Raw genomic sequence first — 22,971 nt, 5'->3', positions numbered from 1 at the left:
CGTAGTGTACTGGTTGGGCAGACCAAGCGTTGGCCTGCTGGCGGTTGACCTCAGATGGAGCTGGTTGAGTGAGTGCTTTGTGAAAGTCGTTCTTGCAAAACTCCGGCTTAATTGCCGTCTTTAGACGCTGCCCAAGGTCAAGTGCAACTGCAAATTATAATCTTGCATGGGACTGGTACGAAGTGGGCGAATGGGAGATGTGAGATCCAATCCAGAGCGTATACGTACAATCGAATTCAGTTTATTTACAATCATTAACTTAGGAATTGTATAATATTTACAGTCAGGAGGGTTGGGCTGGGTTTTATTGGTTTGGTGGAGCGTTTTGGTGGGGCTGACGACCTAGATCCAGCCGTGTCCATGGTGCGCTGAGCTCCAGCCCTTGTGGTAATCGTGATGATCCTCGTAGACATGATGGACTGGCACCTCCTCGTGATGGACGTGAACGGGCACTGGGAGGATCTCCTCGTGGTGTACGTGGTGAACAGGAACCTCCTTGTAAATGGGCACGTGCTTTACCACCGGAACATGAATCTTCTGTACATGATGGTGGTGAACCGTGTGAACCTTGTATGGAACATGGATCGTATGATGTTCGCTGCGAATTGATTGGAAACATGAAAGTGAAATCAGTCCAAGAGCTGGGAGGCTAGACTTGACTATCAGCAATTGGCACTCGTCGTTTCGCGTATTAGCTAATCAGATTGTCAACTCTACTTCAGTTGCTTGAACCCTGCCGATCGCAGTCAGCAATGGTCGATTGTCACTTGGCAGCAGGCAGCAGACAACAACCGCGACGATCGATGCTCGGAATTAGCAATTAAGTCAGCAAATTATGGGCGCATTATAATGAACTGAGTGCCAATCGCAGCCTGGGAAATTCCTCTACGGCGGAAAGTGAATCGGATCGTATCGGTGCTAATCAGCCGAAGTGCCATTAGCGTTCGATTGCTCAATAATCGAATGCATATTTCATATCTATCTCACTGCCAGCGTTTAAAAGCACATACGAATCGGAAATAACCATTTTTATCGACTGGTGCTGGTTATTTACGGATCTGGTACGAGTACTCGTATATAATTAGTTGATATACTCACTGTTTGCCGAAGAAGCCTGGGCTGGGCGCACAGTAAGCCACGGACAATAGGGCGAACATGATCTGAAAGAGGTGCATGAATAGGATGAATGAAGCTTGAACTGGAACTTTTCTGAGTTAATCGAATTCTTTGCGGATCTTCATATCTAAAGATCTTCCAGTCTGGAGTTTTATCATTGAAACATGAAAAACAGAGCCTCTGCACAGTTGTCCTTTGTATTTAGACCTCATCACATCTAACCACTTGTTTCAATCACTTGATGAACTTGATCCTTTCTCACATCACATCCTCTGGTTGCTGAACACTTACGAATGCTTTCAGGGCGGACATATTTGGTCAAATGAAATCACGAGCTCTTCTACACTGGAAATACTAGTAACGTAACGTATAATGCGAAAACCGAAGCACTGTCAATGCCTGCCGCTGACTGATAACCACAGGCTGGCGACCCATCTGTTTTATACTCGTACCCCCCAATGCAGGCGCCACAGCCGCAGCCACAGCGAGCCGAGTCGAACCACGGGCGGCGGCGACTGCGCTGCGCAAGACAAACGTGACGGGGACGCATGCGCAAGACAGCAGCAACGGCAAAAGTGGACGACTGTTAACAGATAGGTGTGTATGTATGTACGTACGAGGTACATATGTATGTACGTTCATACAAATCTTTTTGACTCTTCTGGCCGCTTCTGTTTACGAGGGTTAGGACCGCGCTGGGCTGACGTCGCGTCGTCTGTCCATGCTTCACTTGCTGGCAAACGACAATGAAGCCGCATTCGGATGACGCAGACAATCGAACTTTGACTGTCGCCGGCAGAGACAATGATGTTGTACTACAGTTGCAGCTCGGTGATGTTTTGTGAAATATGATACAAATTACATTAATTTCATAATCGCGACTATGTGGCCAGGCCTTCTGCCCGCGCGCCGAAGTAGCAAAAGTAGCAAGGAGGGGATTGCATGGGATGGGAAGGGATGGGAAATCATTCCAAGTGAACGACCAAGTAGCACAGCCATATGCAGACATCACTATTGAACGGTACGGGTCACTTAGCGGCCTTCTGAAGAGATCAGCACTGAACATCGAAAAGTGAACGTTGGAGAGACGGCAGCGAATTGTCACATCGAGGTTGTCACACTAATCCCAGTCCCTTCCATATCAGGTTGAAGACATCTTGAGAGTACGACCTTGAACGTTACAATAGCATATACCATACATGTACATATGTATGTAATATGGGTCAGCATGGAAATTACAGGAGAGAGAAAGAGCACACAAGTAAATATGTACATATGTATGTATGTATGTACATATTTACAATATATAGTCGCATCGTGTGTACATATTGACGTTATAAAATCACGAAACACGTACGAGACGCGCTTCACATAAGATAAATGAAATTAGCAATAAAACGCATTTCGGGCAATTACTTAACGGTAATGCCTCACATGATTTTAACAGGTGTTCGATGCGTAGATTCCCATTCTGTCCCTGATATAACATTAAAGTAGCTAATGCATGCTGAATGCTGCACGCTGCACGCTGCATGTTGCAACCAACTGTTGCAACTCTGTTGACAAAACTGTTAACAATCCCCGCTGCTCCGCATGAGTGCGAATCGGTAAAGTTGGGAGCATGAGTGGAGTCTGCTCGGTGGTATGTACATGTAGGCCAGTGTGCCTTTCTGCGTCTGAGGGCGCACCGCGCCACCATTCCCATTCCCATCCTGCCCCAGCCGGCGCTCGGACGTTGCTGCATTTGTGGCCAATTGCTAGTTTCAGACATGGCCAATTGCATAATGGATATTTGTTGTGATAAATACGCGGTGGCCCCTACCGCCCCTGGCCCGTGCGTGTCTATAGCATTCGTTGTGCTATGGTAGCTGTACTGCTCTGGATGATTACTTTCCTTTCGCTTTCTGTGGACGCCTCCCGAGTGGCGAATGCAAATACTTCCTGCTGGGTGAGTTTTGGATAACTGCGAAAGTGGAACACCCGATGCTACGGAGAGGAGCCCGAACTACTGGGAACTGGAACTGGGGGACTCGGTCATTGTGGGGCTGTGGCCTGCTGGTCAAACAGCTGTTGCAGCAAATGTTGCTGTCTATTTTCTGCGATTATGATCCTACAACACAAGAGCTGGCCAAAACTAGTTTCTGGGGAAAGAGCTTGGAATATAGTTAAAGATTACATATGTATACGCGTATGTTATGCACTGCCAAACGCTGATGCTGATCAAGAATATACATAAGTATGTATAGATTCATAATGGCGTCAAAGACGAATTACTGGCTAATGCTGTTTTATTGGACATGTTGGTGTTGGTGGGTTGTCAATTAGCTTATCTGTGATTATATACATATGTATATTTAAATGGTTAACGTTTTCCACGAATCGGTCACAGTAAACGAAAACCTGATTATTATCTCATACTCATACGTTTGTTTGTACTTATAGTCGAGGCTTACATGATAGGAGAAAGATTGATTTGCAGAAGCAAACGAATTTGCAGCATGAATGAGTGGGCGACTAGGCATTTTATTTAGTGAATGTCGATCAGCTGGGGCTTCCTGTTGGCCCACATTTGTCAATCAGCTCTTGACAAAATTTATGCGCCCTGGCAGAAACCGTTTACCCAATCGATAAGTATTACATGACGTGGAGGAGCCCCCAGTCAGCCAGCTAGTTGATCGTTCCTGCGGATCCGCCGTCCACCCACGATCAACCCACTCGCAGTGGTATCTGCCGCCAATATCTGTTTTTAGACACGCGCTGCGTATTGAATTTTCACGCAAAAACGCTAGAAACGGCGCCACCAAGTGGCTGCCATTTGCCCACTTGGCAGGCGCAATGCGTCCCTCAAAAGCGCCGATCGCCCTCTGAATTTTGATTGACTTTTGAAGCGATTTTGGATTTCGGATAGGGTCGATGTCGATGGTGCCGGAGCTGGAGCCGGAGCCGAGGGACAAATACCAAGCAAACCTCGGTGCTGCCTGTTGCATTCAAGTGATATGTAGAGCAGCGCCTCCCACAAAATATTCACACAAATAAATTATTTTGCAACATTTGTCTCGTCTGCCAATACTGATACCTGCTTCTATTTGGCAATCTTCAAGAAGTGACCCTTTTTGAGGGCGTGGCCACGGAGAACATTAGCGGCTGCTGTTGCTGTTGCTCCTTGCCTTTAGAATTCCCAGGAATTCCTGATATGCAAATGAACGAACCAGAACGAGCATGAGCTCATTTCTCAAGCTTCCAGCGAATCGAGGAGACTCGACTCCTCTGCCACGATAGTTCATCTTCCGCCAGCGCCAGCGTCGATGTCGATGCCAACAGCGACGCATGCGCACAGACGCAGACGCCGGCAGTGGCAGTGGCGATGGTGATGTCGACGCGCTGATGAAGAACAACCCCGGCCTGAATTAGACGACGCCAGCGAGCATGACAAGGTCGGCACTTAAAGGTGTCGCCAATTACACACCTCCTACAGCAACACCACCCCTCCACCGCCCCCAGTCACCGGCACCCTTTCGTGCCCTTTGACTTTTTTTCATCTTTTTTTCGGTGAAAACACACACGAGTTAACGGTTGAGCAGCATCTGCTCGGCATCGGCATCGGCTGCCGAAGACGAAGCCCACACCAAATACATGTGTGGCCAGTGTGTCCGTTAAATTTAAATTTCTCATCGCTTAGGGGGGCTAACAAAGCGGAAAAGAAAGATTCTCGGCTTCGGGTGCGATTCTAATTTGAGTGGAGTGCTCTACTGACTCCCGCCTTGCAACCAAGAACTCTGACTCTAATTGCGCGCACACTCGAGCCATAATCACGCAAAGCAGCGTCTGCTTCCGTTAGCACTCTTCAATTGATAGGTACATACAATATGAGCTCATATAGCGACACAAAAGCTCGAAAGAACTACTTACTGGGTTTCATCGATACTTACTATTCGAAAAGCGAAGCTGTTCGGTAAATCGGTAGAAAACCCTATTATGTGCAATAATATAATAGAAACATGATACATATCTACAAACTGAAGCTATAAGTAAGTTGGTTTTCTGGGTCTGTGTGTGGGCATCAGAGAGCTTTCTTCCCCTATTCTCTTCTCTTCTCTTCCAGAGTGGACATGACTAATACCAAATACAACAAGAGCATTCGAGCTTCGCTTATCTTTTAGTTTCAATCCTCTTCTTACCATTTCGTTTTGAAACGTTTTTCGAGAGTCATTGCCAGCTATTAGGCGGAAAGAAGACGCGGAAGACGGACTCCCAAGCAGCCAGAGGGCTGGGCTGAGCTGGGCTGTCTGCCCCCTCTTTCCCGACTCATCCCCACATCGAATCATCGCCCCAAGTGGGCGCAGCGAGGGCAATGCTAATGATGATAATGATGATGACGATCTGCGGAGCCAAACTCCAGTGCCTCTCGTCTGCCCATGCCCCTCCGATGTCCCACCTGTGTTCGAATCTAAACGCTCCATACAACAAAAGCTTTGTGAGCGCTGCTGCTCTGCCGGTGTCTCTGTCACAGCGCAGCCGGCGGCGACGCTGCCGCTTTGCTTTCTGCTCTTTCGATGAATTTCAAACACAACTAAATCAGAATTTTTATTCGGCTTCAATTGTTTAGCGAGTGCGGATCGGCGGCGAGTTCGAGTCGCAGCGAAAGCAAACCAAACGAATCGAGACGAGACGAAAATCAGAATTGAAAGCGGGTTGCAAAAATATATTCGTAATCCAATGCAAAGCAAAGCAAACCTAGACAAAACTGAGCTCAAGTCCGAAGCTAGTGAGTGTAGACCGGGCGGGAGAGAGATTTCTTGTCATTAGCCAAAAATACGCAGTGTCAAAGCGCAACGTACCTCTCCATTCGCCCTAATCGCAGTCGTGAAGCGGAAAGGCGTTGAAGAAGCTGACCCGAATCCAGGGACCCCAGAAGAAGTGGTTGAAACATTCTACATACTCGTATATATATATATATATACTACAATAGTACACTTCGTAAGATTTGTTTTTAAATTGTGAGACCTACATATTCGTTGCAACCAACAGCCACAAACCTTAGGACGGCTTCAGTTGGCCTCTAATTAATCATCAAGATTCTTCATCAAGCCATCAAAGTCGGCAAATAAAAATAAAAAATTATTGTTTTTTGGGGTTTTTGGCCAACTTGGGTCGGATCGGCTTGGATCGGCTTGGATGATGACAAACGCTGGATTTACGCATTGATGAGCACTTTGTCATTCGAGTTTTTAATTATTGGGCAATTCTTGTTTCTAACCATTGGTCGAAAGGTCACAGGCACGGCACCCTCTGCCTCTGGAATGGGATGAACTCATCGTCAAGGAAGTTCCTAGCCGATCCGAGCCGAAGCGCTTCGTTGGAGAGGTTATTGACTCTGGCTATCTCTTTCCCACTCGCTTTTACAAGCCGCCCAATACTCATCCGCGTAATTATGTAGATTTGGTCTCTTCCGCAACCGTAGATTCTTCAGGCTTTTCTGCTGAGCCGAGCCCATAAATAAGCGGCAGAGAGGGTCCCACTATAGATGTTGGGGATCTTTTATAATGATCTGCATATTTTGGCAACATAATTAACGGTGAAAGAATGTGAAAAGTAGCGAAACGTAACGCGAAAGCCAGAAACACTCCAACACGAAAAGAAATAAAAATAAAAATAAAAACCACTCTAACACGCGACTGTGACTCTGAAGAAAGGCCAGAGAGAAAGAGGAGAAATAGTCGTAACGAAGAAGGTTTCTACGCGCCTCGCGTGGCTGCCTGTCTTTCAGTTCGCCATCTCCGGTCCGTCCTAACAGTGCGATGCAAACACGATCCTCTACACAGAATTTATAAAGAAAAACCTCTAATAATGTAAAAGGAAGGCAAGATTGATTACGAATCAAGGACCAAGTGAATCTGTACCAAACCAATACAGATAGGATATCGGTTCCACCAGTGAAAACAATTTCTAGGCCCAATGATTCGGTTTATGGAGGAACAGCACAGGCGGCGATCACTACCGATGCTCTGGACGCTCTTCATACTCTTCGGCATCTGGCAGACCGCAGAGGCACTAACTGTCGATAATCAGTTGGTTTCCGCACGAAATGGTAAGTGCGATGACGCGTCGGGAGGGTTGGATAAACGAACCCTACATATCCCTACATAGAAGTACACACATTCATGTTGTAGATATAGGAGTAAAAGCTCCATTTCAGGCATTTTAAAGCAGAACATCGTTCAACGACAGGACAAGCGAAATGTCTTAACCCCAATATCACTTAAGAGAAATTCACACCAGAGAAATAATTATGTACCCGGTTAGATATTCGTTAAATATGTGTAAATGTAACAACAAGGGGGAAGAGTTTCCAACCCCTTCAAGTTTATATATTTGGAGTATTCTCAATACCCATCAATGGCATCAATGAACTTGTCTACCATACTCCCCAATCTGGTTGCGATCGGTTATATTCATAATGAAATAAAAAAGAATACAAGTTTCACCGCATGCGTGACCATCTCCCTTTCTCTCCTCCTCTCTGCCACTAACTCTCTCCCAGTAAGATTCGTACTGGAAAAAACTTGATTAAGGGGACAACGGGGACTGCCGCACACTCCTTGATTGCAGGGAAAAGGAAAAACGAGATTTCCTAGGAATTGGTTGAAATCCGTCCCTCTAAAAACCATAGATTGACAACCAAGCCGTGGAGCATGTCAAAGCCACAGACATCACAATGAGAGTTTTGTTTGTGTGTTTGACCTTTTTGAATTATTCATGACACTCGCATACCGACAGCCACCAAATAGGAGAAGAAAGGAACTTATACGAGTCGCAGATGGGTTAATGGCAGTCAGCTGCGTCGCCGCGGCACGCAATGCTAATACAATTCCAATTTGAATAAAGAACAAAGCTAGCAGAATGGCAGACAATCGGAAAGCGACAATTGCAGAGTCGATAAAACTAACCTACCATAAAGTGGATGAAGTGGAGCATCGCCACCAGCTCCACTGAGTGGTGGCCTTGAAAGTGCAAGTGGAACTTGCTCATCATTTACCCATTTATCTGGTGACGCAATCCGAGGTCCACTGCTAGCTCGGCTTAGAGGAGGGGGATTCCTCTTCCTACTCCCATTCCCATTTCCATTGCCCAACTGCAGTTCGCAAGTAGCAACCTTTAAGCGCAATAATTGTTGTATGATTGTGTTTTTATTTGAATTGGAATCGTCGGCAGACTGCTTCGAGCGGATCGCACTGGAGGCGATGCTGCCATTTGAGAAGACCTTCCGCACCGAAGACACCAACTCGCTGAAGATGTGCAAGGAAAAGTGTCTGCAGGCGGGCGAGAAGTGCCAGGCCATCTCATTCGGGTGAGTTCAAGCTGTCACACGGCGATTACCCAATCCCGATCCCAGCCTCTTGGTGTCCCTCTTGGTTGCGGCCCTCTGAATTCGTTTCTGTTTGCAGTGTGCATCGACGCGGAAACGGCACATGTCAGTTGTCGTCGGAGCAGTACGGCTCGGGCGGCGGTGGGCGGCCGGGAGGCGTGATTTTCGATCCCGACTTTGATTTGTATACTCGCAAGACGAACTGCTTCGACCTGAGCGACAATTCGATTGCACCCGGACCGGGTCCCAGTCCCATCAGCCCCGGACCGACCCCGGCGAACTTGCCCAATCGTCCGCTGGAGGTGGGTAACACTCCAGTGCTGATTGTGAACCCGACTCCGCACACGGACGAGCCCGCGCCGCCGCAGCTGCCCGCGATCTCTGCGCCATCTCTTCCGCCGCCCCCTGGTCTCGGCGATCGGTTGTACTTCTCGCACGACTTGTATCCCCTATACAAATACCCCGCCCTCTATGAGAACAACTATCCAGCTCCCAACGAAGACGTCTACATCCCAGGCGGCTACGCGGCCAACGCCCCTGAGGTAGAGGACCACTATCATGGCCCGCCATCCCTGGAGAATGAGGAGGCGAGGCCCACACCCCATGGCCCCCCACGCCCCATCTTCGGGCTGGGCTATGGAAACGGCTACAGTTATGGCAGCCCGGAACGGTACACACCACCTACCATGCGACCTCCGAGCGCGTCCTCGGATGAGCGGCCACACTATGGAGCCAGGCCGCCTCGTCCTGACTATCCGCCTCCTCCACCGCGGCCGTACGACAGCTCCACGCCTCCATCCTACGGACTGCGACCCAGTCCCAGCTACGAACCCCACCGTGAACCCAGGCCGGACTACACTAACCGACCCGATCCGCCGATGCAGTCCACACACGACGGCGACTATGGCATGCCAGGACCCTCCGCCCGCCCTCCACCCCCATACGATGAGTCTCCGCCACTGCGGGACGACTACGTGCGACGCAATGGAAGCGCAATGCGCCCTGGGGACGGGTATGGGGGATACAGCTTGGACGACGATAAAACCATTGCCACCTACTTCAATCCCGATGACTACATGCAGGGGAGCAACAGTAAGTGTGAAACGATGATAATCTGGAAGTTCTCTGGACTGAAAAGGCGCCATGGTAAAATTTCAGAACGACCTATGGGCGACAGAGATAGAGATAGAGACCGCGATCGCGATCACGATCGCCTCGGTTATCCCATGGATAAGCTGAAAGGTAAGTGCCTAAGTCTGATTTCACTTATACCGACCCGTCCCCAATCCACATTCACCTACTAATTATCGGATTCGCGCTGTCCCAGAAGCTAACCTACGTACCTGCACTTTCAAATATTCATGTAACAGACAATGACGCGGGTCACTTGACAATTACAAATATATGCTACTCGTAAAATGTAGAACTAACATGGCGCACAGCTAAAAATCATTTGGTTTTGGCGTCCACACAGGTGACAGACAGACGGACAGCCGAGCAGCCACTCGATTGACCCACATTCTTTACCTTTTATTCGCCCAACAAAAATAAACCCATTAGCCTGGCAGATTGTCTACTCTCGTCTCTCATCAGCTCTGGTAAAATCGCGTCCGGTGGATGGGTGGTTCGATATTCATCCACACTCAAACTTTAGCATTTTACGAATTCGCACTCTACAGCAAAGCAAAAGCTCAACAAAGTTTGGACTACTAGGTCACCCAATATGGTAAATACATACATATGTACATAGATTCATTTGACAGTTGCTCTCTGTATCGGAAAAGTACAAGACGAGTAAATCAGATGAGGTGAAAGATTCCTTATTAGAGAAAGAAAAACATACTTAACTTACGAGTTGAAGGATTTAAGCATTGAAGTATGCACAAACGTATTTATGGGAGGTAAGTAAGTATGGGACTCTTCCTTGAATGTTTTTCCAAAATCATATTTTGCTTTAGCAAGAGTATGGCAATACAGCAACTCATATCGGTGTAATCTGAAATCCCTAGACAAAATGATCTCATTTCTTACAGGGGGCATTCTGCTGTCAAGCGCAGAAGATTTATGATAGCTCTAAAAATTTCATCAAAGAACAATTCTACTTAAACATTTGGCTCAGCTTCCCTTCGAGCTTCCCGAGTGTGACGAAGTTGAGTGCATGAACAGGAACTCCACCGAAGCAGCGGGTGGCGGTGACATAACCATATGCCAAGTGCCAAACAAATCCAAGTTCAAATGGCAAACTTGATGACGTTAACATGGTTAATTGTTGTTTCTGAGGTGGCGTGTTCGTTTGTTTTGTTGGTTAGTTAGTTAGTTCACTAACAGATCGTGGGACAGATCGTAATTCACACTTGAAGATTGGAGCACAGCACAATTTGGTTTGCTCGGAGGCGGAAGCAATGCTCCTACACATCAGCGCCTTTTTTTTCGGCTATGCCAGGCCATGCCACGGAGTTGTGCAAGAGCAGCACACCAGAAGAGAATTGCACTATGCATGCACTTGAATGGCGATGCAGCTCCCCTGGCATTCATTGTATGCAAATCCCAACCATAAAGCCACAGCACAAAAACACAGAACCCCCCACTCGTGGTGCATACCAGTAGCCAGTAGTGACATTGATTCAGAAACGGAAATGCGCTCAAGCTCTCTTATACCTCTTGTACCTGAGCTTCTGCATGCATATCATATGTACCTGCATATTCTATGAATATGGCATCTAAAATGATTGATGGAATGGAGTGTTGTCTGTAAGCAGGTCTCGCACAAAACTAGAGAAAACCATACGTTCAGCTTTGCTCTGGGAAATAGTTTTGAAAATCCTTTAAGACACCAAAGGACCCAAGCGGCGAATATAGTTCGTATATGGCAGGGCTGATAACTGATCGAAATATTCACATCCTTGAACTCCTTTAACTCTTTCTATACTTAACCATTAACCAAGTAACAGTTAAGGTAGTTTGCTAAAATGTAATATAATAATGTAGGACGAGTAAGTACGAGTATTATGGCATCCTTGACTGGGGTGTGGGTCGGCGGGTCCAACTGGAAACGCTTGGCTGCATCTTGGATCTCGTCTCATCCATCGCATCTGCTGGCAGATCTGCCCAGGGCAAATCTCATTCATGCGATCTGTACCCTCGTATTTTCATCTGAACCATCGCTGCAGATAAGCAATCTTCTTCCAAAAAACTCTCATTAAACTAGACTCAAGGCTTCAGACGATACTCACCCACAATGGAGCACGGCATGCGGAGAGGAGGGGCGAAGAATCCCCATGAAAATGCGAAACTTTAACTGAGAGCGGAGCGACAGAGATCAAGAGAGGTTAGCGGAGCGAAAAGCTCAGCTCGGTACTCGTATAAAACCGCAAGCTTGACCACAGCCGCTGTTCATTCGCGATTAGAATCACCGTTGCCGCGTGTCGTTCTGGGCCGGTCCCCGAAATCGTTCTCGTGTATCCGCCGTGTCCTGCATGCTACCGAGAGGTCATGCTAGCAGGCGGCCTGCCACCGCGCTCCCGCTCTCGTTCATTGTTCTAATCATTTGACATTGCACAGAAATTAATTGGCCCAGAACGCCAGTTACTAATTACGTAATCAGTCATCAGTGAGCGACGCAGAAGCGAGACAAATTATAAATTCAGTTTTCAATTTTCGAGGCTTCATTGGAATCTGTCTTCCTTAAAATGAGGTCACCCAGACGGGATCAAGTGCCACCGACTCCGGGTCTGAGTCTAAGTCTGATTCTGTCCTTGTTTCTGCTGTATGTCGATGACATCGAAGCCAAATTTGTGAGTCCCACCAGGCACAGCGACCTGAGCAGCACAATTATCATTGTGGAGGATGCCAAAGGTAAGGTCGGGAGGTTAGCCACTTCGCCCACTCGGTCATTCCACTTGAGGTATAATTTTATTTTGGGGAGTTGTGGTGCGTATTAAAGTAATTTGCATAATTTCCATCGTGGGCCTGGGTTCTTTTTCGTGGAGACGTAGTGGCTGTTGTCTTTTTTTTCTCGAAGATAATCTGTGGCGAAGGCTGATGATATACATGGGTGTTGTGTCCGCCGTAGCACCGAACATGACTCGAACATAATTTACTGAAGCGGCAGCGGATGTGCCGGTGCCGCCAAAAAGAAAAACATGGCCCGAAACAGAAACATCAGAAACATCAGAAACATGAAGCAAGCAACCCACTCCCAGCCCCGATCTTGGGTTCTGTCCGCGCTTCACTGACTTTCAGCGTCAAACAGTTTTTCTTACTAGCAGTTGCGTAAAGAGCCTCAGCATCTCCACATCCACCTCCACCTCCGCCTCCATCTTCAACTCCAACTCGAACTTTATTTCCATTGCAGCCTGCTTCCGTCGAGTCTTAGCTGGGAAGCGCATAGCGCCCCACTGGGTGCGTCGCTCCATCTCCTGCGAGCGAGTAGAGGAATGCATGCGGGAGTGCGGCCATGAGAGGAGATTTATGTGCGAGGGCTTCAACTACAGGCTGGACCCCTCCGGGCATGGCCAGGGCGATTGCGAGTTGATCGAGATGCCCTTGTCGCAGATGGATCTCTACTCCAGTGCCCATCGGCGGGACTCTAATCTGCTGCGGCATCCGGACTACGATTACTATGAGAGGGATCGCAATGCGCCGTCTAGTTGTCGGCGCAACGCTTGCCAGGACTGCTCAAAGGGTCCCTTGAGTAGCAATCCCATTTACTTGAAGCCAAGCACTGGTCCAGGACCCAGCAGTAGCGGCAGCGGATATGGTGATCGCGATCGAGACCGCGACAGGGATAGGAATCATTTTCGGCCACCACCCCCAAGTAGCTCAGCTATTGACCATTATCGAGGGCCGTCGAGTCCGCCGGGTCCGCCGAGGGCGCCGAGCAGCTCCTATGAGCACCGACCTTTCTCCTCTGATTACCAAGGCTCGCACACCGCTTCTTCGTCATCGTCGTCGTCGTCCTCCTCTTCCTATGAGTTCTCCTCACATGGGTCTGGATCCGCCGGCTCCGACTATTTTGGACACACACCACCCAGCAGCTACGGAAGCGATCACTCTTATGCAGATCGTCATGATCCCCCACGCTATAGTCCAGTTCGACCAGATCGATGGGAAACGTTACCGAGCAGTTCTGGGTACGATGGTTCTGCGTACAGGCCACCAAGACCCGAAACAGATCGAGTCGACAAGTACCGACCGCCCTATCGGCCGGGCCCTGACTTCTCTCCATATCGACCGCATGAGCCAAGCCGTCCTATCCATAATTATCTCGATCGCGATGGATCTAGTGCAGGTCCTAGCCCATACAAGAAGCCCAATAAGTTTGTTCCGTATCTCATCGGGGGCGAGGAAAACTGGGGTAACTATGGCGGCAGCTACGGGGGCAGCAACAGCAATAGTAAGCACACCTCCTACTGGGGTCTGAGTGAGTCGCAGCGACGCAAGGACCATGACTTCAACTACTTCCAGCTGGGGGCACCGCATCGGGAGTCCAACTCCGTGCTGGGTTACCCGGGCTCCAGCTACGAGGACGACTATCCAAAGCGGCGCAACGATTACAGACAACAGTGGACACGACGCCCCGGGCCGGATGGTAAGTAAAAGCGAAAGTGAAGGTGGAAGCCTCCCACCGATTGACAAGTGCATGAACATTCTTCGCCCCTCCATCAGAATGCTCGGCGAAGACCAGCGAAGGCTTCCGACTGCATAAAACGGCCATAAGGCACGCCTACAATGTGCCAACATTGACGGAGTGCGAGCGCCTGTGCTCGGACCAGCGGCCTAGCTTTAGCTGCCACACTTTCAGCTACCGGTACAACCAGGCGGGCAGGGACAATTGCATGCTCTGCGACAGGCCAGTCAACATGCTGGATTACTACGTGGACATTGAGCCGGATCGAGACTATGACATATACTCCATGGCGGACGATATGGATGTCTGCAGACAGCCGCTCCGTCGCCACGACAGCGGTGCCCCCAACACGGCGCTCTCCGATCCGCGAAATGCGCGTAAGTTTGCGGAAGGGCCTAGATGACATGACTGATGATCAGCGTATTGATGATCTTTGCAGAGTGTTTCTTCCGAGCCATCGACGCCACGCGGTTCTTCAAGTCCATTGTTCGCGACTCCCTTACCGTGAGATCCGTGGGGGAGTGCGAAATGGAATGCATTCGTTCCACCAAATTTACCTGTCGCGCTTTTGCGTACCGCTATGGCCAACAGAGGCACACGGGCATAATTGACAATTGCCAGCTAAGTGACTGGCCCGTGCGGGACATGGACAAGGAGCGGCACCTCATCCTGGATGCGGCTTTCGACATATTCGAGCGCGCCAGCTATGGACACGGTTGCGAGATTCAGCCCATCGTGGACGAGAAGCACAAGAAACGTGAGTAGTAGAGTCGATCCCAAGCAAAGATCCACCCTGTAAAGAAACCTCTTCCATCGCAGTGTGCTATCTGGGCTATGGCTCCCCCGCCAGGCTCCTCCCACCAGCCATCAAGAAGTTGATATCAGTGCCTTCGGAGATGGCCTGCAAGAAGGAGTGCATACGATTTAGGGAGACTACTCCATTCAAATGCTATGCCTTTAGTTACGGGTAATTAGAGAGTAGGCCGAATGAAGATCCATATACAGTAAAACCTCTTTCAACCCTCCCAGCTCGCATGCTAGCTCCCATAACTGCGAACTCTCTGACCTCGACCAAACGGAGCTCAAGCTCGATGTTCACTATACACACACCAAGGAGCGGGACTTCTGGCTCTTTGCCTGGAATCCCTTTGACTGGACCTGTCGTGACAAGGTGAACACAATTGGCGGATCGCGAGTGAACAACGATCGACGAATGGACATCTTCCGGGAACCTGGTAAACTAAAGCTATTAACCTGTTGCAACTCCCCCACTGTGTAAATAACCCGAGCGGGCTCCAGATCCACCTGCTGTTCCAAGGGAAATAGTCTGTATAGCCCAAGTTAGACCTAGTAATGTATTTATACCTAATATTAATCTGTAAAATAGCTTGTAGCGGAGAATGCTTTGTGTATAACGATTACTAGCATGTACAGTTGGAACCTGATATAACACAAACCAACCAATCTATCATTGCATCAACCTACCAATCAACAGAAAAGACGAATCCAAATACCACCCAACTCTTCCCCGAATACTAACCAACAGCTTGCATACCAATTCCCACTCCCTATGTCCATTTCCATATCCATGGCTTTTCTAAATGCACTTCTCATTCGCAAAAGGCGATGTGGCCTGGCGTCATTACACGGTCTCCGGCAAACCCTGTCGACGCAGCAGTCCCTGCGAGAAAAATCTGATCACGGGATTTTACTCCTGCGAGACGGACGGCTCTGAGGTTGGTTCCTGGGACTACTGTTGCAAGGCGGATCATCCGTGTGGCTACAGCAAGGGCTTCGATTACCCCTGGTAAGTAAGGGCGTCCATCTCGCTCTTCCTGCCTCCCACTGTCGGCCTTCTCGCTTTATTCTATACCTTCCAGGTGTTTTGTGGGCGACGAGTCTGATCAGTGGCGCAAGTGCAGCGATCGGTACTATCCCGGCAAGAACGGAACACAGCCGACGCACTCCCACCTTGGTTTGGCCAGTCCCAAGGAGCAGCAAAAGCAGAAGCACCAGCCACACTCACACCAACACTCTCACTCGCAGCCTGCGACAGCGGCAAGCAGCGAATACAGCCAGCATCCACCTCGCCCTGGGGGATTGCAAAGTCTTAGCGATTTCGCCGCCGCCCGCCTCTGGCCCGTCACCTATCTGTACAGCGAGGGCCCGCCAAATGCCACGGAGTTTAGTAACTTTGTCGACTGCAATAAGGAGTCATGCTAAGATGTAGTAGTTCTCAAAGCAGGTCGATGTACGATGTACCAGACTCAGACTTAAGTGATATGTACGTGTACGTGTATACCCAACCAAAGGTACTCGAGCCGCGCGTTGGAGAACGAGACAAAGGAAACTTCTCACAGAAAGTCGTTGTGATCATCAATGAGATTGGATACCATTGTCGTCATATTCAAGCAAATCCAATTAACTTATTAATTTAATATACCTTGAATCTAACTATAATGACAGCTTGCGTGCAGGCGATCTTCTTTGTACTTATGCACACTATGAACATAAGTTTAGTATGAACATGTATTAATAAAAATTAGCTTTTATGGAAACACTCAGCCTCAATCCCTTCCCACACTTTGGAATATTAGGTGATATTCAGGTATGGTATCTTTCCGCACACTCGGTCGACTTCAGGTTGACGTGAAAGTATAGAAAACAAAAAATTAATATAATAATTTAAAATATTAAGAAACTCCGTCAGGTCCCCGTAGCGTACCTTTCCGACCTCGACTCCGATAGATATTTGGAAATTGAATTGAATTGAATTAATATGTGTAATAGTGATAAGACAACAGCCCATTCCAATGATCCCAACGATTCGTATCGAATTGAAGTCACAGCGGCGGCGCTTGCGCAAAAGCTAGACGATGGCGTTTGTAACGAACTAGGCAGGTGTTGGGGAGTGGGAGAAGGTGGCACGCAGTTATTCCTGGCTGGGATACTCGTCGGGTAATTGGGGTGGTGATCTTGCCCTCCTTTCACTTAAGGCCTATCCTCATTAATACGAAGCTATAATTTGTGCGTGCTACGACGATAGTTAAGGAGGACCTAAAATTTGCATAAACACATAATTGGCCCTTTCTCCGACCTGTCCCCGAACGCTTTTTATACCCGATACTCAAAATGAGTATTGGGGTATATTAGATTTGTGGTAAAAGTGGATGTGTGTAACGTCCAGAAGGAATCGTTTCCGACCCCATAAAGTATATATATTCTTGATCAGCATCAATAGCCGAGTCGATTGAGCCATGTCTGTCTGTCCGTCTGTCCGTCCGTCCGTCTGTCCGTCTGTCCGTCCCCTTCAGCGCCTAATGCTCAAAGACTAAGAGCTAGAGCAACGATGTTTTGGATCCAGACTTCTGTGATATGTCACTGCTACAAAAATATTTCAAAACTTTGCCCCGCCCACTTCCGCCCCCACAAAGGGCGAAAATCTGTGGCATCCACAATTTTAAAGATACGAGATCTCTTAGACTGCAGAATCTGAATTGGATCGTATTACTATTATAGCCAGCATCAAGAAAACAATTTCATTTTTTCTCGCCCTGTCTCTCTCTAACACACAGGTAGCATAGGCGGCTTTGCTTAGAGTAAAACATTAGCGCCTAGATCTCAGAGACTATAAAAGCTAGAGCAACCAAATTTGGTATCCACACTAATAATATATCGGACCGAGACGAGTTTGTTTCAAAATTTCGCCACACCCCCTTCCGCCTCCGCAAAGGATGCAAATCTGGGGATATTCACAAATCTCAGAGACTATTAAAGCTAGAGTAACCAAATTTGGTATCCGCACTTCTGTTAGATCTCACTATAAAACCTTTATCTCAAAATTCCGCCCACACAAAGGACGAAAATCTGTTGCATCCACAATATTGCAGATTTGAGAAAACTAACAACGCAGAATCATAGATAACGACCATATCTATCAGATTGCTGAATCTGAATCAGATCAGATCATTTTTATAGCCAAAGGAAACAAATCAATTTGCAGTGGCTACGCAGCGCGTGACGTCACGCTCAGACTGATTTTCTGTCTCTCTCGCACGCACTCTTTGTCGTGTCGTTTAATATTAGCGGCGTCTGCCGGAGGAAAGCCATACTGACTTAGTATCGGGTATAACTGTAGAGTTGCGGTGTCCGCAGCAACTCACAACGTTCCCCCTCGTTTTCGCCTCAGATCTCGTTGAGGGCGGATTGACCCTCCCTACCTTGGCCATTCCTAGATCGCAATTTTCATGGAATGACCCCTCTGCGTTCTCATGGGGCTCTCAGGGACATCTGGCTAGCCGAAGGCAAACAAAAAACTATATTCTAGAAAATTATACAATTTATTGAATCCTATCTAAAGAAACAAATTTCTAAACTAAAACTAACCCCAAACCAAAAAAAAAGGACGCATATGCCAAAATGCCTTAATAATAATGATAAGTAAAACGAACAATTATATCAAATATAAAGACTAACAACGGCCAGACCGAAAAGGGGGGAAGAAACAGAAACAGTGAGGGGAAGTATATAAATTATTTGACTCTCTCCTCTTTACTGTCTTCAGTGGGTCTTGAGTCAAACTGTTTCGGTTGAGTCTTACTGTGTTTTTCTTTTACACTAACCCGCAGAGACGAAAGCGCTTTCCGGAGGAGACTAGGACCTGGAACGAGAACTTATAACATATAAGCACACAAAAAAACTCACTCTCAAATTCCACTCTTTCCTCTCTCCACTTTTATTCTTCGAGCCTCATTTCGCTCGGGTATAAAAAAAAAACTTTCTCGGCCCTTTTCTTTTCTCGTTTACGCCCGGCCTTTGCCGACTGCCGATGTCTTTTTCCCAAAAAAAAACGAGGGGGAACGTTGTGAGTTGCTGCGGACACCGCAACTCTACAGTTATACCCGATACTAAGTCAGTATGGCTCTCCTCCGGCAGACGCCGCTAATATTAAACGACACGACAAAGAGTGCGTGCGAGAGAGACAAAAAATCAGCCTGAGCGTGACGTCGGGCGCTGCGTAGCCACTGCAAATTGATTTGTTCCTTTTGGCTATAAAAATTATCTGATCTGATCTGGTCCAGATTCCGCAACCGGATAGATATGGTCATTCTCTATGATTCTGCGTTTTTAGTTTTCTCGAATCTGCAATATTGTGGATGCAACAGATTTTCGTCCTTTGTGGGGGCGGAAGGGAGTGGGGCAAAATTCTGAGATATACATTTTATAGTGAGATTTAACAGAAGTGCGGATACTAAATTTGGTTACTCTAGCGTTAATAGTCTCTGAGATTTGTGGATGCCTCAGAGAAAGAATGAAATTGTTTTCCTGATTCTGGCTGTAATAATTATACGATCTGGTTGAGATTTTGCACTCTAGAAGATATAGTCATCCTCAACGATAAGTGTCACGGCCTGCACATAACCTTACTTTTAAATTGCCTCGAACTGTTGCCTGTGTGCATGGAACTCACTTTAGAATACTAAAGCCTGTACAAAACCATTTCGTTTTCTTCAACATATAATTTCTATTGTTTTATATTTTGAATCTATTGAAGTTTTAGGAATGTTATAGGAATGGGTTCTGGGTTTTTCTGCTTCATTCCAAGTCTTCAGTTCCCTGGTCATCCTGTTCTATTCTGGAATAGCAAAGAGGGTCCTTGAGTTTTTCTGCTTCATTCCTAGGAATGTCGATTCCTGGTACAACTTACCTGTTTCCCCATCTCTAGCGCAGTAGGAATTAATTACGTCTCGGGAACACCACAGAGAGGTGAAAGCGGGTCCAGCGGCTCCTCGGGTGGGGCAGCCATATTCAAGGCGAAGGAGGCATTCGAATCAGAGTCATCGAAGCTGTTGCTTGGGATTTCTGGTGCTGCTGCTGCCGAGATTTGACAAATCTTCAGCATTTAGATTTAATATATTATTTATTTTTGAAATGATTTTATTTATTAAATTTAAGGCTAATATAAAATATTAACTTAAAAACTATTCGAGCACTAGCTACTAGGGCCTTCAGCTCTGCTGTTTAATTGCTCCTGTTAGATATATTCGTTTAATTTACATTTTTCTAAAAATTGGTTAATTAAATTAATGTTTTCAGGTTTAGTATGCTCAAGAAATGCTGAGGGCTTTTTATCTTCAAAGAATTCTTTTCTTATCCTTGACCATTATGTACAAAATATCTAAAAGGTGATCCACTGAGAGAGTGTCCCCACAAGGCGAACGTTATGCGGTTTTGCCGGTTAACAGGTGTTCATGAGACAATTTTGTATGGCCGATACGTAGGCGGATGAACATGGTCCGTTTGGATTTTGTACATTTTGCTGGATAGATCGTGGGTGAACCACTCGGGTTAAACATCTTGTATCGGTGGGGGAATTGGTTCCAATCTTCAGAGTGTCTTTGGGATGAGATCTGGGTGATGAGCCTTTTTATATCAATTTCCTCAGTGGAAGTATGCAGGAAAGGGCTTTTGTGACGTGATTTGCAGCTAAGTCCGCATACTCATTTGCTTGGATAACCTGATGACTGGACACCCAGAAAAGAGTTCGTTTTTTTGGATATTGACTGCACAGGTTTCGAATCTCGGCAATTACTTTATTGTGGCAGTTTAAATTTTTGACAGCTTCAATAGTAGAGAGGCTATCTGTGCAGATCGTAAATGGACCGGGGGTTTCCTTTGCAAATGGCGAAAGCCTCTGCAGTGAAGACTGAGGAATAATCAGGAAGTAAGGCTCCTGCGAAAATTATGTTTTCGCTGTTAACCACGGCAAAGCCGGTTTCAGAGATGTTTGTTGATGCATCGGTAAATAGCCAGTAAGAGTTACTCCTTTTGGAAAACTCTTCCAAGAAGAGCTCATAATATTTCATTTTTTGAGTTGGTGAATTTGGAGATTGAAAGACGAGCTGCGTAGCTGCCATGGAGGATAGCAGAGGCGTAATTTGGGTTTTCCTGGGGATTGTATTTTGTGTTGTTTCCAGACCATGGCGCTGCGTCGTATGGTTGAGGGTACTTTGTGTTTACGTTTGGAATTTATGGCACTCATAAAATATTTGTTGAGTAGCAGCCGGTTGGCTGACCGCGAGAGTTTTCGCAGCAGCCTGATTCTGGATTCATAAAACCTATGTATGTATGTATGTTTGATGGACGGAAGGCCAACTTCTGCTAATGTTTGCTGGAGTTCATTTGCACATTCAATTCATTCTTTCAAATGACATTGTTCCGAGCAACAGAAATAGTTCACAATAAGAGCACATGGTTTCCCGGGTCAGTTAGTGTTAGTGTTGTGTTGCTCATGAGTGAGTGAACAAAAAAGAGTTGTTCACTTAAGTGATGTAACGTGTCACCTACGCACGTCTGTGTATATAAATCCTGCCAGGCTAGCTGTTATTCAGCGAACGGAAGCACACGCTTTGGGTTTGATGTTCTTGCCCCGGGAAGCTAGCCGCTTGGGCGGACCGAGCGCTCCCCAAATGTCTTCTCCCTCTGCTTCCACGCTCGCTTCTCCGATGGCTGAGCGCTTTCCAGACAATCCCAAAGGTTTAAACGCCACTTTGCTAGGCTTGCGGCTGCTGTTGTTTGCTTGCTGGCTTCCTTGGACGATCGAATCCGCACTGAATAACACGGTTTACTAAGCGCCAAGACTACAAATGGGACAACTCTTTGATATTTTCCTTTAGCCCTTCTCTTCTTTTCTCGCAGCACTTACCCCAATCGGACTCAGCGCTATACGGCTTCTGACGACTGAATAGCCCACTCGCCTTCAACAAAGAACCTCGCAGTCGAATCTTAGATTTAGATATTTAGATTTCCTAGAGTTTTTCTTTCACTAAATTCTTTCTGTTTCCTTTTCGTCGGACCGATGCGCAACCGACTCAATTGACTTTCACGAGGGAATAGTGACGCCAACGTTCTGGCGGCAAATCGTCTAACAAATCCTCCTGGATGCATTTTCAACCGAGATAGCCTGACGTTTCGACCTGTTAACGCCTTTTTGGTTTTCTGAGCTCTAGATGGCGCCCCAAAAAACTCGGAATTTCGGAATTGCGGCCATGCTGAAATGGACACTAGCTACACGCGAAATCTTCCTCTATCTGGACCGTTTATAAGAGAGACAAAGCGAAATATTCGCTGTAGCATTGAGGCAAGTCTAAGATATTTAGATAAATTAAAACGAGGGGGAACGTTGTGAGTTGCTGCGTACCGCAACTCTACATTTATACCCGATACTTAGTCAGTATGGCTCTCCTCCGGCAGACGCCGCTAATATTAATCGACACGACAAAGAGTGCGTGCGAGAGAGGCAGAAAATCAGTCTGAGCGTGACGTCGGGCGCTGCGTAGCCAGTGCAAATTTATCTGATCTGATCCAGATTCAGCAACCTAATAGATATGATCATTATCTATGATTCTGCGTTTTTAGTTTTCTCGTATCTTCAAATTGTGGATGCCACAGATTTTCATCCTTTGTGGGGCAGAACGGGGTGGGGCGAAATTTTGAGATATACGTTTTATAGTGAGATCTAACAGGAGTGCGAATACCAAATTTGGTTACTCTAGCGTTAATAGTCTCTGAGATTTGTTAATATCCCCAGATTTTCGTCCTTTGCGGGGGCGGAAGGGGGTGTGGCGAAATTTTGAAACGCTAATGTTTTACTAGATCTAGCCGCTAGCTAGATGTTTGTTTTATGTTTTATGTTTTACTCTAAGCAAAGCCGCCTATGCTACGTGTGTGTTAGAGAGAGACAGGGCGAGAAAAAATGAAATTGTTTTCTTGATGCTGGCTATAATAATAATACTATCCAATTCAGATTCTGCAGTCTAAAATATATGGTCATTCTCTACGTCTCTGCGTTTTTGGTTTT

General features: G+C 47.0%; 2 protein-coding genes across 4 annotated transcripts; one reads left to right on the top strand and one right to left on the bottom strand.

The window, feature by feature from the left end:
- Positions 1-230: 230 nt before the first annotated feature.
- On the bottom strand, positions 231-1,491 carry LOC6591183 (histidine-rich glycoprotein). The gene is made up of 3 exons (XM_002015405.2): positions 1,408-1,491; positions 1,099-1,160; positions 231-598 (listed from the first exon to the last, which is right to left on the bottom strand). Exons 1-3 carry the CDS (start codon positions 1,426-1,428, stop codon positions 343-345), a joined length of 339 nt encoding a protein of 112 aa, XP_002015441.1. The 5' UTR covers positions 1,429-1,491; the 3' UTR covers positions 231-342.
- A 4,280-nt stretch (positions 1,492-5,771) lies between these two features.
- On the top strand, positions 5,772-16,651 carry LOC6591181. 3 transcript variants are annotated; one of them, XM_026986542.1, is made up of 12 exons: positions 5,772-5,881; positions 6,578-7,204; positions 8,329-8,464; positions 8,562-9,574; positions 9,641-9,724; positions 12,837-14,072; positions 14,150-14,488; positions 14,551-14,868; positions 14,931-15,078; positions 15,141-15,346; positions 15,735-15,918; positions 15,992-16,651. In XM_026986542.1, exons 2-12 carry the CDS (start codon positions 7,072-7,074, stop codon positions 16,332-16,334), a joined length of 4,140 nt encoding a protein of 1,379 aa, XP_026842343.1. In that variant the 5' UTR covers positions 5,772-5,881; positions 6,578-7,071; the 3' UTR covers positions 16,335-16,651. The 3 variants fall into 3 exon arrangements, with proteins under 3 accessions (XP_026842343.1, XP_026842344.1, XP_002015439.1); XM_026986543.1 differs by having other exon boundaries at positions 6,554-7,204; XM_002015403.2 differs by lacking the exons at positions 5,772-5,881; positions 6,578-7,204; positions 8,329-8,464; positions 8,562-9,574; positions 9,641-9,724 and adding an exon at positions 11,936-12,337.
- Positions 16,652-22,971: the final 6,320 nt, after the last annotated feature.

Source organism: Drosophila persimilis, unplaced genomic scaffold (genome assembly GCF_003286085.1).
Source record: "Drosophila persimilis strain 14011-0111.01,24,50 unplaced genomic scaffold, DperRS2 tig00000002-arrow-pilon, whole genome shotgun sequence".
Taxonomy (NCBI): domain Eukaryota; kingdom Metazoa; phylum Arthropoda; class Insecta; order Diptera; family Drosophilidae; genus Drosophila; species Drosophila persimilis.
Note: the sequence above shows the minus strand (reverse complement) of the source record. Positions and strands in the feature narration are given on the sequence as shown.